Below are 16,849 nucleotides of genomic sequence, written 5' to 3'. Positions count from 1 at the left end.
AGGAGAGGAAGAAATTCTCTCCTCTCTGAGCCTCCAGAAGAAACCATCCCAATTGATATCATGACTTTAGCCAAGTGAAACTGATTTTGGACTTCTGACCTCCAAAACTGTAAGAAAATTATTTTGTGTTGTTTTAAGTCATCAAGTTGGTGGTAATTAATTACAACAGCAATAGGAAATTAATATAAGGAAATTATTAACTATCCAAAGATAGGGAACAGTTAAAAAGAACTTGCCGGTCCCTGAGCTGCCACGTAGAAAAATAGTTAAAGAGTGTTTTTTTCTCTGCTAGACTACTGTGAAATGATTTTTCTTTTCACAAGGACAGAGAGCATGCAAATTCACCAATTAACCCTAAGAAATTATTAGCAGCTAGCTTATAGTCCACTCTGTTAGGAGAGAAAAAAGACAAAAAGTAAAACCAATAAAGTCCTGAGAAGATTTTTGATATCAGACTGTTTCTCTTCCTTACTGCAAACAATGGTTGCTGGAACACAAAATACAATATAAATGATTTTTAATTTCTATTCAGATGTGAGAAATGGCCAAAAATAAATGAAAATAATTTCAAAAATAATCATATGAAAATCACAAAAATACATGCAGTGATTGAATCAGGGAGAAAGAAACTTAATTCTTCCTAAGTGTATTTTTTTTTAAGCTCTTGCTCTGAATACCCCTGTTAGTGTTGGTTTCATTCTTATGAATGTCATCATCATCATCATTCTTGTATTGTCATAATTGTCTTTATTATCATCATCAAAATAAGGCCACATTTGTTGCCTGATGACTATATGTGAGGCATCGGGCCAAATCTTTTATATTCCTTCTCATTTAATCCTCATAATAATGCCATGAAGTAGGTATATATTCCCCCATCCCATGTTGCAGATGGTAGAAAACGGTCTTAGAGAACCTGAGCAACTTGGTCATTTTCATACTAATATTAAGTGACAGAGCTGAACCTGATCTGTGCAACACCAAGGGTTAATGATGCTGCAATTTAATAAATTCCTGTGTGTGTGTGTGTGTGTGTGTGTGTGTGTGTGAGATGCTGGGGACTGAGCCCAGGCTCCCGGACATAGCAAGCACTCTACCTTGGAGCTATCCCTCCTGCCCTATGAGTTCTGTTTGCTGTGTATACCTCCCTTGACTATGGTAGTGTGGATTGCATAGACCATGTCTTGCCCAAAACACTTTTCTCCTACTTAAAAGGTAAGTGCACAGTCTTTGGAAAAACTGACCTTGCAAACCCAGTCTATAAAATGTTGGTTTATTGACTACTACACAGTTTCAGGGAAAAACTTTTTTTTTTAAGCTATAATGGAAGGAATACATTTTTATTTACTTACTTTTAACTAGTAGAGAAATCATCCTAGCAACACTTTTATTCGTGTCATTTCTCAGTGACTTTCCCCAGGGGGAAAAAAAAACTTTCACAAGAGATACTGAACTCTTTTATCTTAATTTTTAAGTTGAATTTATGAGATTCATGACTGTTTTTCAAGGAAGATGATTTTTTTTATTGTGCTGGAAGAAGTTTCAATTTCCTTATAATAGGTTATTTAATAAATGGTCATTTGATATGGTTATGACTATTGTTGATGCTAAATCTTGGCTTCAGAGGATATGCATCCTGGCTTTATTGCTAGGCCACTGGTTACATGTTTCAGGGTAAGTCACTAGGCCTGTGAGAATCTCATCTCTGAATATAGGAAGGGTTTAATTTTTCCTTTAGGAATGGGAAGTAGCTCCAATTGATTTGTTCATATTTTAAAATTTAATTTTGCTCAGTTTGATTTGACTTATAAATAATCTAGAAAATTCTCCATTTACTGTTTAAGCCAATCTGATGCAATTTGAAATGACTCTTACTTTTGTGTGTGTGTGTGTGGTATTGGGAATTGAACCCAGGGGTCTTATCATTTGAGCTACATCCCCAGACCTTTTTATCTTCTATTTTTTTCTTTTGAGACAAGGCCTCACTAAGTTACTGAGGTTGGCCTTGAATTTACAATCCTCTTTGCCGAAACCTCCCAAGTCCCTGGGATTACAGGCATGTGCCACTGTGCCCCAGCTAATTTTTAGCATTTTTTAAATGATGAAAGGCAATTTATTTATTCTGTTGTGTACATAATCTGTTTTCAACCAAATACCAGTACATTGATAAAAATGTAAGAAATTGAAGGAGACTCCAATTTAAGCAATAAAACTTGAGTTACCATGATGCCCTTTACTTGAGAAAATGTCTTACAGTGTTATTATATAAAATTCTAGTGTAAGAGGAAGAAATCATCACAATTAAATAACTAGAAAACTAAAGACTCTAATTTATAGTAGCAAAATTAGAAATACTAAATAATTTGTAATTCAGAATTATTAAGTTAGTCATCTATATTTTTATTTATACCTTTAGAAGTTTTTGCACTTCCTAAATTTTCCAAATTTGGTGTGTATTATTATTACTATTATTATTATTATTTTGGTATTGGAGATTGACCCAAGGGTGCTTGAGCTACATTCCCAGCCCTTTAAAAAATATTTTTATTTAGAAACAGGGTCTTGCTAAGTTGCTTAGGGCCTCACTAATTTGCTGAGGCTGGCTTTAAACTTGTGATCCTCCTGCCTCAGCCTCCTGATCTGTGTATTATTTTTATTATAAGAATAAAAGATAATTAATACACAAAATATGGGCTCAAAGAGCAGGAAATAAAGCTAAAGAAATATCATTTGATTTTCTAATCTTATTTCCTTCCTATATGGTAGGAAAACCCCAGCAGCTATAGTATATCCTCTGTCTCAGTGAAGCTTGAGGGTAAAGGAGTTTCACAGATATTTTCCATGCAAAATGTCTAATAGAAGCCAGAATTGAGAAATGTTCCATCTTGCTTCACTCGGGTCCAGACTTTGAGATAGCAGTAGCCAAAGCAGCAGCTCGAAACGCATGCCAAGTACACAGGGTTACTGGGAATCAGGAATGTTGACTTGACCTTAGGACTTGACTAAACCAAAAGCCAAGTTCTAATTTACAAATGAAAAAACTGATGTTTGAGAAACGATATGATTTGGTGAAGCATACAATGGACTCTCAGTTTAAAGATTCCCATCTAGGCTGGACGTGGTGATGCGTGCCTGTAATCCCAAAGACTTGGGAGGCGGTGGCAAACAGATGGCAAGTTCAAGGCCAGCCGCAGCAACTGAGTGAAGCCCTAAGCAACTTATCAAGACCCTGTCTCAAAATTTGAAAGGGAGACTGGTGGTGCTGAGAATATGGCTCAGTGATTGACCACCCCCTGGATTCAATTCCCAGTTTAAAAAAAAAAAAATCCAGTTTAAGCTCTTCTTCTAAGTTCCCGAGGTAACCATTATGCAATGGTTTTCTAGTATGTTCTATAACTTACAAAGCCAGAGTATCAAAGTAATTATCTAGAAATACACAATAAATTGACTTTTGCTATTTTGACTACATAATTAACTAGATAATTGCAGGAACATTGTCTGCTGATTTGGTCTAACACTGACCTGCTTCATATGTTTATGAGTTGAGAAAACAACTCTAAAACTACTCCATAAAAAGAAAGATGGCATCTTTAAAAAAAAAAAATTCTAACACCTCCAAGATACTAAAGTTTTTGCATTTTTACATATTTATGAATTTATGCCCACCTTCCAAGCTTGTCCCCAAGCCATCCACCAAAAAATGATGCAATCATTCCACCAACTGCAAAGCTGGACACAGACAGGGACCAGAGCATGGTGATTAGGCCAGCAGATGCCATAGCCTCTTCCCCAGCTGGTACTAGGTTCGCTGGGTATGTGACTGTGGGCAGTGCTTCTGTGCTGTTGACAGCATAGTTGTTGGTAGCCTTTCGGTCATCCAGTGGAATCCCCAAGACATGTCTATAATGGGATATTATTATCTGAGAAAATAAAATAAAGAAAAGTTAATTCAATATTTTAAACATTCTATATACTTTGTTTGATTTTTTTCATTAAAATATTAGGTATTTAAACAGGACCATTCCATTAATAAACATGGATAGATGTATTTACGTTGATCATACCTTATAAAACAGAGGCCACCAGGAACCAGGCAGGGACAGATAGATGAGTGAAGGAGGCATGGTACCTGGTGACTAGAGTCCTGAAGGTGCATATCCACCCCCCCCACCTCCCCCACCCCCCACCCCTGGGCTAGAATAGGGAGTGTGGGCTTGTGGAATGGTAGCATTTCCTCCACCTAAAGGAGGAAGCTAAAAGTTTAGTCTAGTGTTGGATGACCTTTAATTTTTTTAACGGAAATCAGAATTCTAGTTTTTTTTATATTAAAAATTTCAGGTTTTAAATGCTGGCAACTCTTTAAATATTGAAAATATTCTTCAAGTTAAAAGATGTGTTTACACCAGAATTACTTCTGCACAGCAGGATTTAAATTAACTTAAATACTGAAATAGAAACATAAAAGAAAAATGATTAGGGAAGATAAGATGAGGGTCAAAAATAAAGTTGGTACTACACAAAATTAAAACACTAGGTATTGTATCCTTGGGAGAATTGAGTTATAAATTTAGCAGTTAACTTGTAGGTGGTCAGTGCAGAGGAAAACAATCAGGTATATGATTAATGAATTACAAAGAAAAACATATCCTAGTGGGCCCTGAGAAGGTACAAAGACTGAAGAAAGTTTGAACTGTGGGTCCTCATAGAGTTCAGTGTGTAACAGAAGGAACGATGTTCAAAACTAAATTTTACAGAGCCATATTTTATAATGTGCTTTGGTAGAGACAAATATGGTACCAAAGAAAAATCATGTAGAAATATATCCTTCAGGTCATCTTTCTCCCATGTCATTTTTCTTGCTGATTAGATCACTATTCAGCCATAGTGAGCTGGGGGTCCTCTCTGACAGTTCCTAGAATGTAGTTGCTCTGTATTACCAGTTATAAGGAAAGTCCTGTTTGGTAAAGCCACCTGAGTGAAGAAGAGAATCATTAGATGGCTGCCTTACATGGATAACATGCCATTTAAAAAAAAAAAAGGCTGGAAGGAAATATTCAGAATGTTCTTAGCAGTTTGCTCTATAACATAGAATTATGGATGATTTTTTTCATATATTTTCTGTACTAGGAATCTGTAGTTTTAGAATTATAAAAAAATATGACTTTAAAATACATTCCAAATATCATTCAGCTAATGAAGAAATAGAGGACCTAAATGCCCATTATTATTAATGGTGTTTAAGCAGCTCTTTAAACACAGAGGGGTTTGTCAAGAAGGCACTAATCTGATAAATTAGAAGGGTCCCTGTTTTCAGGCTGGGGTTGTGGCTCAGTGGTGGAGCACTTGCCTAGCATGTGTGAGGGCACTGGATTCAATTCTCAGCACCACATATAAATAAATAAGCTAAACATTCGTTGACAGCTAAAAAATGTTAAAAAAAAAATAATGGTCCCTGTTTTTCAGCTCTGACTCAGGAGAGTCAGAGAGATGGGAGATTGAGAGATGGGAAATCTTAGCCTAATTTTCATTCTAAGACTGGAGAGGATGGTTAAATAAGATGTAAAAAGGTCTTCCATAAAAATTGAAGTTCTACCAATTTCTCTTTTGAAGTCATGGTAATGTGGAACTGAATTTTAGAAAGCTTCCTAAATTGACACTTGTTATCACCCAAGAAAAAAAGATAAGAGGGGCTGGGTCTGGGGCTAAGTGGTAGAGGGCTCGCCTAGCGTGTGCAGGACGCTGAGTTCGGTCCTCAGTGCTACATAAAAATAAAATAAAGGTATTGTGTTCAACTACAACTAAAACAATTTTTTTAAAAAAAAAGAAAGAAAGAAAAAAAGATATAAGCCCCGTCTGTTGACCCCCAGTATTATTCTCTGGATCTTACCATAGCGAGGCTGCCATACTCATGATGGGATGTGGTACCTATTGGGGACACATCTTGGTTTTTGTTTGTTTGTTTGTTTTGGTACTGGGGATTGAGCCCAGGGGCACTTAACCACTGAGCCACATCCCCTAATTGGGGACACATCTTTTGGCCAAAGGAGAAGCTCTTTTCAGGTAATGGATTGTACCCTATACATTACACACATTCACAACTTGTAGTGTCGAATTTTTCTTGAAGTTCTGTGCTATAAGAGAAGCAAATGAAACATGGTGGATTCACATGATGTTCAGTTTTCATAACTCCACCTTATACCACCCTCTCCCAGGTGTGCTCCCTCTCTCTCTCTCTTCCTCCCTCCCTCCCTCTCCATTATTCACTTAACACTTTTTTGAGTACCTTCTTTATGTTAACTATTGTGCTTAACAAAAATGACAGAGGGGGATAAAGTTCTGGTCCCCTCCTTGCCCCCTTTTGTAGGCTATGGGACCTTGAGAAAAATCTTATTTTCTGATATTCTCTAGATAACTGAGTAGAGATGTAAAAAAATAATGAGAAAACTGTAGAAATTACCTGATATACATTTTTAGTTACCAGGAAAATACTCATCATGGAGAAAATCTAAACTTTGTTGGATTTTTTCACTCTGGTTCTAAAATTTTGTATTATTTTATATTGAATAACCCATGGGAGGCAGGAAGGAAGGAAAGGACTGTAATCTTTTTAGTGTTAGGGCTCCTAAAGGTTATAATCTGGCCTGGCAACCGGCCTAATAAAGTTGTTGGGAGGCTCCGTTGGGGATAGTTGAAGTACCTGATGCAGTAAGTGTCCAATAAAGGTTCACTGAGTGAAACATAGCCTTCTGCTGTTTTCGTTATTCTCTGGCATTTTTCATTCATGTATGGATGAGAGCTCTGAAGAATGCTGCAATAAACTCTTTTTCAAAAAACATCCTGGGCATGTGGTACTCTAGTTAGAGATTTCTATGAGCTCAGCGATTAGCAGAGCCAGAGATCAAGAATTAGTTTCACTCTTTCTGGGAGGATTGTTAACTGGAGAGTCAAGGCCAACTTATCAGCTTTGGAACCATGCACATTGTACTTGGCAGGCCAGGATTACCCCGTGTCTACCACGTGGACACACTTTATCTTATACATGGGGAATATGTGATACTCTCTGGACATGAGGAACTCATAGGACATGCCCCCAAAAGAACTTGTGTATGTTTCACTTGCCTCTTGAGGTGCATTGATCACACCAATGTCATACCCAAACTGGAAGGAACTCAGGGCAGCAGTGAAGACAGCAAAAATCAAAGTTCCAGTGATCTGTGGGATGAAACACAGTTGGGAAACAGCAGGCAGTTTCAGCTCCTTATCATCCCATCAGGCTGCAGTGTGGGCCTCTCAATGGCTCCACAGGCTGGTTCTTTCCCCTCGGTATCCACTATGCACTTTGGCAGGGTAGGGGTTATTCACAGAAGAATGTGAAAACCATTTATCTTTTCTTACACTTCTAGAACTGAAAAAGGTTTGGAATGGCTTTTCCCAGGGGAGGAACCAAACATCTTTTTCCTTACATATATATTTTTTAGAATTCAGAATCTGAACTGAGAACTAGAATTTGCTGAAGAAAAAAAAAATTTCCAAGATGGAAACATTTATGTTGTTGGGAGAAGTTACATACAATGAAGGGACAGGGAGCTCTCTGGACACTGCCATGGTGCAGAAACACTTCAGCCCTCATATAAGAGGCATCAACTAGCCTCACTGTGATCTACCTTAAAGGATTTGCATCTAATTGAGCCTAGAGTCAGGGGCTCAAGCTATATTGTTTCTCCCCAACTCCATGAAGCTATTACAGAGCATTTTCATCTCCATCAACCTATAATTATATATCTAACCAACTATAGGAAAATTATATGATACATGCAGATTCACATTTGTGGGTAATGGAAAAAATTGTAGAAAGAATTTTGATGTTATTCAATGACAAATGTCAAATAGATTCAGATACATCCTGGTACATATGTCAGATACATACATACTGTATAGCAGTCAAAAAGAATATAAATGTAAAAATCCTTTAAAATGTTAGTAAATAGTAAGGCATGGTGGTGCACATCTGTAATCACAGCTACTTGGGAGGCTGAGACAGGAGGATCACAAGTTTGAAAGCAGCCACAGCTACTTAGCAGGATCCTGTCTCAAAAATAAAGAATATAAAGGGCTGGGATGTAGCTCAATAGTAGAATACTCCTGGGTTCAGCACTCAGTACCATTAAATAATAAATAAATAAAGTGATTGTATGCAATAATTTATTTTTAAGTGGTAAAAGAAGTTGTTGATCATATGAATGTTTTAATAAAAACCTTAAACATGAATATTCTTTGATTTGTGAATGTTGCATAGAATATTTTCTTGAAGAATAAGATGATAATCTTTGAGAAGGAATGTTACATGTTCTTTTATTTATATTATTAGATATTTTATAGAGAAAATATTTGATATATTTAATTATATAATTTAAATTTTTAAATAAAAAGCATGGGTTATAATAGGCACATTGTTGGATGAAGGAATGAATCATGGATTCCAGTTTCCAGTTTTTTACTTCAGTGATATATGACTCAACCCACTTCCTCAATAGGAGCTTTGGTTTTGTCTAAATTGTAGGATGATTATAAATCTCCCCACTCAGGCATGAAGTATAGCTTAGTAATCAGGACCTTGATTCCCTGATAAAGCTGGAAAAGTTATGGAGTCTGGTGGCTCTAAAACCAGACCCCTACTTGGAGAGCTTGTTATGTATGTAGCTTCCAGAGACTTACCCAGACTTTCTGCTGGATTGGAATCTTAAATTGGGGTTGGGAATCTGCAGGTTTACAAAACTCCCTTTCTTTTCACTAATTGTAGGTGGCATCTCTATAGACTTTCCCTCCCAACAACTTCCTTCTCTGAAAGATTTCAAAGCTGACCCAAAATATATGATTATAATATAATATAATATACACACATACCATATTATATATACTATGTTTACTAGAAATAACTAGTATATATTATATCTAAAGTATGGGCATGGACACACACTATATGGTAACAGGATTATGAAAAACTTTGAACTATCTGCTAAAATGTAATTATACATCTAGAACCCAGTGGCCAGACAGACAAAGCTAAGATAGGGTACCATTGACTTGCTTGGTGTTTTCTCCTCAAATTCTTTTCCCCTCCAGAGTACTAGTTATCACAGCAGTGAGGGCGCCGGGGACCTGGGAAGGGCTTCAGCCTCCCTCTGTCACGTTCTATCACTCCAGTCTGGACAGCGTGGTGTGAGGCACAGTGCAGACACAGCTTCTGCGTCTAATGCTGAGTATCCATGTTTACTGTATGCCTGCTCACTGCTCTGGGTGGGTTTTCTCAAGTACTCCTTGTGATTTCTATTGCTGCTCTAACAAATTACCACCAACTCAGTGGTTTAAACAGCACAAACTTATTTATCTTACAGTTCTGTAGGTCAGCAGTCCAGTACGCATCTCAGCAGATTAAAATCAAGGTGTTAGCAGGCTATGTTCCTTCTGGAGGTTGTAGGAGAAAATGTGGGTTGATGGTAGAATTCAGTTCCTCATGGTTGTAGGACTGACCTGTATAGTTTTCATCCTGGCTGTGAGCTGAGGGCCATTCTCAGCTGCAGAGGCCACCATAGTCTTTTGGCTAATGGTGGCCTTCCTCCATCTTCACAACCAGCAATGGCAGGTCCAGTTTTCATGTTGCATTGCTCTGATGCTGAAAACAGTCAGGAAAGTTCTTCCCTTTTAAGAATGCATGGGATTAGATTTGATCTATCTGGACAATCCAGGAAAATCTCCCCATCTTTAAGGTCTGTAACCTTAATCACATGTGCAAAGTACATTTTGCCTTCTATGTGACCTGACACTAGACTTGGTCCAAGAAAGTTTTGCTTATGATAGGGAAAATTTTCTGAAAACTACTAAGTCTGAAAAAGCTCCATCAACCTTCATCCAATCACTCTGATGTTCAGGAGTTTGACAGGATATGTACATAAAAAGAAAATAATGAGAACTTAGAGAGGAACTTGCTCCACCCAGAATCTGTTATCTTAATAACCCTGTATAAGGAATTGGTGATATAATTTCAAGTATGAGCAAGTGTATATTGAAAGGGCTAGCTGTATAAAGGCCACAACCTAGTAAGTGGCAGAAGATCTTCAAGTCTTTTTCTCTAAAGCTCTTCATAGACTACAAGATATTCAGCTGGAACTTCTAAAAGCTTACCTTTACATAGAGCTCAATAATTTTATTTTTATTTATTTTTTATTATTAGTTGTTCAAAACATTACAAAGCTCTTGACATATCATATTTCATACATTTGATTCAAGCAGATTATGAACTCACATTTTTGCCCCGTATACATATTGCAGATTCACATTGGTTACACATCCACTTTTTTACATACTGCCATACTAGTGCTGTTATATTCTGCTGCCCTTCCTATCCTCTACTATCCCTCCTCCCCTCCCCTCCCCACCCAATAATTTTAAATTAGAGAAACAAAGTCCCATATCCATGTAAAATATGTTGCAGGATAAATGTGGAAGGTTAGATTAAGCAAGAAGCTGAACCATAACATAAAACAAAACATGGTATGTGTTTTGTAGCTTAGAAGTCAGATGGTGTCTGTCCAGAAAAAAAAAAAAAGTAGATGTGGATTTTATAAAACTAAAAAAGAGCCAGGTGTGGTGGCACATGCCTGTAATCCCAGTGGCACAGGAGGCTGAAGCAGGAGGATCGTGAGTTCTCAGCAATGGTGAGGCGCTAAACAACTCAGTGAGACCCTGCCTCTAAATAAAATACAAAATAGGGCTGGGGATGTGGCTCAGTGGTTGATTGCCCCTGAGTTCAATCCCCAGTGCCCCACCTCAAAAAAAAAAAAAAAAAAAAAAGCCTAAAAAAGAGTGCTAACTGGCTTCTATCATCCCAAGCCTCAGTTTCTTTGCGTATGAACCATATATGATAATAGTTAATGCATAGGATTACTGTAAAAACTAAAGAAAAACAATCTGGTCTTTCTTTAAAGAAACAAGTGCATCTTTAATTACATTATCATCTCATTAATTGCTTTTGCCACACAATCATGTGCTAACTTTTTATATATTACCAATAATCTTCACAATAATACTATAAATCCGTTGAATCATTCCCAATTTACAGCTGTGGAAAATAGGGTCAGGGAAGATTAAGGGGCATGCCTCCCACCACATTTCGTGTGTGACAGACACCCTACTATGGGACTCTGAGCTGAGGTTCTTAACCCTCACTGTTAAGCAAAAGAGTAGATTTTCCGGCAACAGTAGATTCACTATGTAGGGAACACAATTTTATGCACTTTCCTCTAAACTACATGCTTCCAAGAGCCAAAGCCAAAGTGATCTTGCACCCAACTTTGGAAAAGCCCAGGGACTTCTCAAGCTACAGAATATTCAGGTTGAAAAAGAGCATAGAGAGCAATGGATTTTTATCTATTCTCCCAGTTCTGCTGAAGAAACTGAAGTTCCAGGCCATGCCCCTTGTCTGAGTTCTATGCACACTCAGGTCACATCTAGAGCTGCACCCTAGGGCTCCTGACCCACAGTCCGGTGATTATCCTACCCATTTCAAACACTGGGTGGATTCATGAGGCTGAAAACATTGTTCTTCAAATAGGTTCTCATTCTTTGTGGGGTCTGTTATTATTAGGCAATTCCTTGGTTCTCAAGGAGAGTCCTACAATCTAATTGATAATCCCCTAAGGGAATTTAATTATACTTCTAAATGAACCCTGATCATCTGCTTTATGCCTGACTCTATGTGAGGCACATTGCAAATATCCTCCAAATTTTAATTATTTAAATATAACCTTCATGATTTTTGCCCAAAATACATTCCATCTACATAGTTATTAGTTGAATATTCATCTTTATATGATCTTTAAAGTTCCTATTACCTTAGCTTTATCGTGGGCTATAACACCAATAAAATAATGACATGCTAACTATTCTTTAAACTCACATTATATAGACAATTATTATCATTAAAAAATTGTCATTTAAGGCGCCTTTCTACTACTATCATTTAATTATTCTCAAAACTAAAGTACTAGGACAATCCCTGAATAGGGCATATTATATCCCAATATGTTCTTATTTTATCATAGTATATAAAAACCAAAAGCTCAATTGAATAACTTAACCCAAGTCACACAGCAGGGAGGCAGATCTGCTAACACCTGATCTGAACCTGGCTGACTCCAGAACTTCTGCTCCACACCGTGCCACTTACTGACAGGCAGGACTGCTCAGCAGAGCAAGTGTGATCAGGTCAGAGCTTAAAGGTCCTACTCTAACACAGGCACAGGTTTATCAGCTGTATGACTGTGTACGGGGTGGATGGGTTTGGTGGGGCAAACTTATAAGGAATCAAGAGTGTACATCCCTTAAAATTTTTTATTGTGAAAAGCATCATATCTACAGAGAAGATGAACTAGTAATGCAGTTAACACTCCATAGTCTTCACCTGTATTCACCAGTGGTTAACATTTACATTCATTTAACTCTCACTGTGTGTGTGCGTGTGCATGTTTGAACTATTTATAAATAAGCTGCAGTTATTTCTGTCATCTCATTACTAAATATTTCAACAAGTACTAAAAACAAAGCCACCTTCCTACATGATTGCAATACTATTATCACCTCCAAGAATGTACTATTGACATGTTCATATTAACTAAGGTAGAGTCCATATTCAAAAATTTCCAGCTATCCCCATTTGTCCCACACAGCTGTTTTCTTCTTCCATGACCTAAGGTCACATGTCACATTTCATTGTCCGTTCTTCTTAGTCTCTTTTAACCTAAAACAGTCCTTCCACCTCTTTGGTCTTTCATGCACTGACATTTTTGAAAATTCTAGATCAGTTTTCATGGTTGTATTCAGGTGAATCTATCCTGTGTGGAGAGAGTCACATTCCTTCAGCAAGGTGGTTATGCAGAATTACTTGAAAAAAGTTATGCGGACTAGTCAGAAAACAGCAATGTCCTTAAAACCCCAGTGATTGAATAAGAAACTGTTTGTTTGCTTTTTTAAAGCGGTCAAATTAATGATCAATTGGCCAAGTAAAGGGAAATAGCCTTGATCTGTGGTAGCTTCACCCAACATCCCCAAACCCTCTTACTGACTTGAACAGATTCTCCTATTCATTTCCTCAAAGACAGATTCAAAGAGAACCTGGTGCTGCTTTACCTTATCTTCTGTCATTGTACTGGGCTGGAGTCCTCTTCTTAATTCCAGGTCCCGTGTTGAGTGTGTAGTGACAGCCCCTGCCTGAATGTCCAAGCTCTAGTTATACATTGTAGGAGGAGGAGCAAGGTGAGGGAGGAGCAGGGCTACCTCAAACCAAGAGTCCAAGTCTAATCTTCCCAACAGAGGCTGAATATTGATGGAAGCTAATCAATAAATCCTTTGCCTCAGCGACCTGGGGCAATACCTTTGTTCCATCAGGAAAGAAAATGGGCACAGATCTTTTTAGGAGTAAGTTACAAACCAGAGGTGATCACATGTGTTAAGTATGGCAATTATGGGGATCAGGAGAAAGGAGGAATCTGTGGGGTCTTGTGTAGAAGCTGGAATATGCTGGGCTGTCATGCTGTGTTATGGGGATGACAAAGACAGGGACATGGGAGGCAAATACACTCCTCTCTATGGAGAACCAGTACTGTGGAGTTTGGGCTGGGTGGCCAGAGGCTGTTACAGACTTAAACAGTACTTGAATGAGCTTCAGAGAGTAAAGGGCTTGGGTTTGAATCTCAACACTTTATTGATGGTGACCTTAAACAAGTGGCTTCTTGTGACTTTTCTGTATGTACCTTTAGTTTCTTTACCTGATAAAATGGAAATAACAGAACACACACTTTATTGGGGGGGGGGGGGTTAAATGAGATAATATATGAAAGTGTTTGGCACACGGTTTGGTTTAGCAAATGACAACAGTTGTTGTTATTACTATTATTATTATTACTGATTCAGTATATGTCAAGATGCATTTTCTGGAAGTGACAGTTCAGCATTCTCAAATAAATCTGCTCATGTATCTTTTCTTGGGTCTATGTCACAGAGGTATCCTCTGTGATATAAGCAGATACCGAAATAGATTAAGCTTTAACTGTGCAGGCAACTAGGGTCACTGGGGCTCAAATGAAACCAGTTTGCAGCAAAGGAAATATAACAGCAGCAAAAGAAGGGGCACTATGAAAAGCCAGGGACGAGAAAGTAAGGGGATAGAGAAAACTCAAGATGTCTTTTTTTCCCCCCACATTTTTTTCTTTTCTTTCACTTTTTCAAGGTGACACACACCTGCATGTTTAGTTTCTGAAGGTGAATAATTTTAAATTTAAACCACAATCTTTAATGGAGCCCAGCACAGCTCTGAAGTTGCATGACATAAATAAGCTGCAGCCTCCTCTGGCTCAGAGTTTATGATGGGTAAGGTCAGATGTATGTAAACACAAACACACAATATAATAATTTCTTAGTGGAAAAGCATGAACGCATGTAAACAGTAATGACAATCTTTATTGAGTTCTTGCTCTGTGCCAGGTGCTGCTCTCAGCACTGACGTGGACTAGTTTGTCTACTAGGAGGTCCTCTAGTTGGTAGAGCAAAGCTTTGACACAGCTTTCACAGCACTCAGGTAACGGCACTGACTTTCGTACCAGTTTCTCGGGTGATGCGCAGGCTTCAATGTCACAGCGGTCTGCAATCAGAAGAGGTTCTTCGGCAGTCGTTTTCCAGCGGCAAAATACCGCAAGAAAGAGGGTTGTGGGGTCGTAACAAATACAGTTATCCTCTGCTGTCTACCTACCTTAGTCTTTGGAACTCTCCTTTTAAGTTTGCCGGAGCGCAGCGCGAGGCAGATGAGCCCGTGACTTCCAGGGCTAAGTCCTTGCGGGCACCTCGGGGCTGCGCAGGGAAGTAGTCTCCTCTCTCATTGGCTGCGCCACCTGCCACTCATCTCGAGCCACACTGACCGGCTTCTTCTGGTTTAGTCCGGGCTTCTCTTGTTCTGCTCTTGCTCAGAAACGAGTAATGTCTGTAGTATTTACGGATGGGCTAAAACTATCTCCCGCGTAGAGGTCCAGGGATTAAGTCACACCCGTTCTGCTGACTGACTTGGCTCTGGGAGAACTGGTATTTGATTCCATTCCTGGAGAACTGGCCTTCGCACTCACCTTAGGAGCTGCAGGTCCTATCACGTTGGTGTTTCCAGTTTCTTGGCTGTGAGATAAAGTCAGGCTGTGGGTACTGAGCTGTCGTGATGGGGTCTACTCAGCGAGTGTCCAGAATCACCCAAGAGACCCGCGGGGCTGGGGAAATCAGTTCTTTTGACTTCACACTTTTAAATCTTTCAGATCACATCCTGACTATTTCATTGATTAACTTTAGCAGATGCCAAAAGTTCTAAGTGGTGACGGCCAGAGAGGAGAACCACCACACCGTTTCTCCCCATTGTTATCCTTCCTTTCAGTAAAATCAGAGTGGTTTCTTCGCTAAAATAGGAGGAAAGAAAATGAGCCTGCTGCATTCCTTTCTGATTGGGGGAAAGTGTGCAGTAAGGTAGAAAGGGTCTCTTTGGACCTAAATCAGTGAGTTTAAACTTGGCCAACCCAGGCATCATCCAAGAGAGTATCTGAAAGTCTGAGTCCCTGAAGAAAGTCAATGTATTTTTAAAATTTCTGACCCAAATTTGGCACTGTAGGGTACCAAAGAGCAAGGGTAAACTGTGCACATCCTTATCTGTCTCACCCTTTCCACAGATACCTCTCTGGTCCACACCATCAGCGTCTCTCCTCTGTGTCTGCACAGCTCCTCATTGGCCTCTTTGCTCCCACTCTTGCCCCACGGTAACTTCTTGGCACAGAAATCAAAATTGATATAAAAAGTTAAATCGGATCACAATGCCTCCTGTTTTAAAGTCTCTCCAGGCCTCCAGGTTGATCTTAGAAGGAAACCCACATTCCTTACTATGGCCCAAGAGGCTGATTTGATGTAGGTCCTGCCTAACCCTGAGACTGTCTTTCCTCCTCTGGGTCCACCCAAACTGACCTCTCATATGTCCTAGGTGCAGCATCCACCTATTGGAGGAGCCTTGCCTGGAGAGCCTGTCCCCATGCTTGAATCTCACTGGGATAGAGAAAACTCTCCAACACATCCCAGCCTGTCACTCACCTCTATTTTCTTCCTAGCACTTATGCTTGAGATTTTATTTCTAATTTGTCTATTTAGTATGTTTTCCACTCTCCCTACCAAATCTAAGTTCTAGGAATGTGGACACCTTGCCCATATCATTTTCTCTGTTGCCTATAATAGTGCCTAGTGCATAGTAGACACTCAGGAAGTATTTGTCTAATAAATGAAGTCCAAATGAATTGCCACTCCTACACTGGGAGCATCTGAAACTGTAATTGGGACTTTTTTTTTTTTTAATTCTGGTACCAAGGATTGAACCCAGGGGTGCTCAACTGCTGAGCCACACCTCCAGTCCTTTTTAATACTTAGAGACAGAATCTTACTAAGTTGCTTAGAGACTCACTAAATTGCTGAGGCTGCCTTTGAACTCCCCATCCTCTTGCCTCAGCCTTCTGAGCTGCTGGGATTACAGGTGTGTAAATTGGGACATTTATTGATTTAACATTCAATAAATGTAATATTTACAGAATATTTTGCCAGGCATCAGTCTCGGCTCTTGTGGGCTGACATTCTATGAAATAAGCAAAAAGAATGCTGAGGAAGAGAACAATAATAGGATATGCCCACTTTAGAAAAGATACCCAGGGACACATTCTCTATAGAAGTGACTTTTTCATTGAGGCCTGAAGAATGGGCAGGCAGGATGCAGAGGGAAACTATG

At 38.9% G+C, this 16,849-nt stretch overlaps 1 protein-coding gene across 1 annotated transcript in view; it reads right to left on the bottom strand.

The window, feature by feature from the left end:
• Nucleotides 1-13,200, bottom strand: part of Slc2a2 (solute carrier family 2 member 2) — a 34,018-nt gene extending 20,818 nt beyond the window's left edge. The window contains exons 1-3 of the mRNA XM_027942122.2: nt 13,186-13,200; nt 7,120-7,212; nt 3,667-3,920 (exon numbers count right to left, since the gene is read on the bottom strand). Coding sequence (XP_027797923.1) covers nt 3,667-3,920; nt 7,120-7,212; nt 13,186-13,200 — 362 coding nt within the window. The remainder of the gene's footprint in view (nt 1-3,666; nt 3,921-7,119; nt 7,213-13,185) is intronic.
• Nucleotides 13,201-16,849: the final 3,649 nt, after the last annotated feature.

This window comes from Marmota flaviventris, chromosome 8, assembly GCF_047511675.1.
Source record: "Marmota flaviventris isolate mMarFla1 chromosome 8, mMarFla1.hap1, whole genome shotgun sequence".
Lineage (NCBI taxonomy): Eukaryota > Metazoa > Chordata > Mammalia > Rodentia > Sciuridae > Marmota > Marmota flaviventris.
This window is presented reverse-complemented; position numbering and strand designations above follow the sequence as displayed.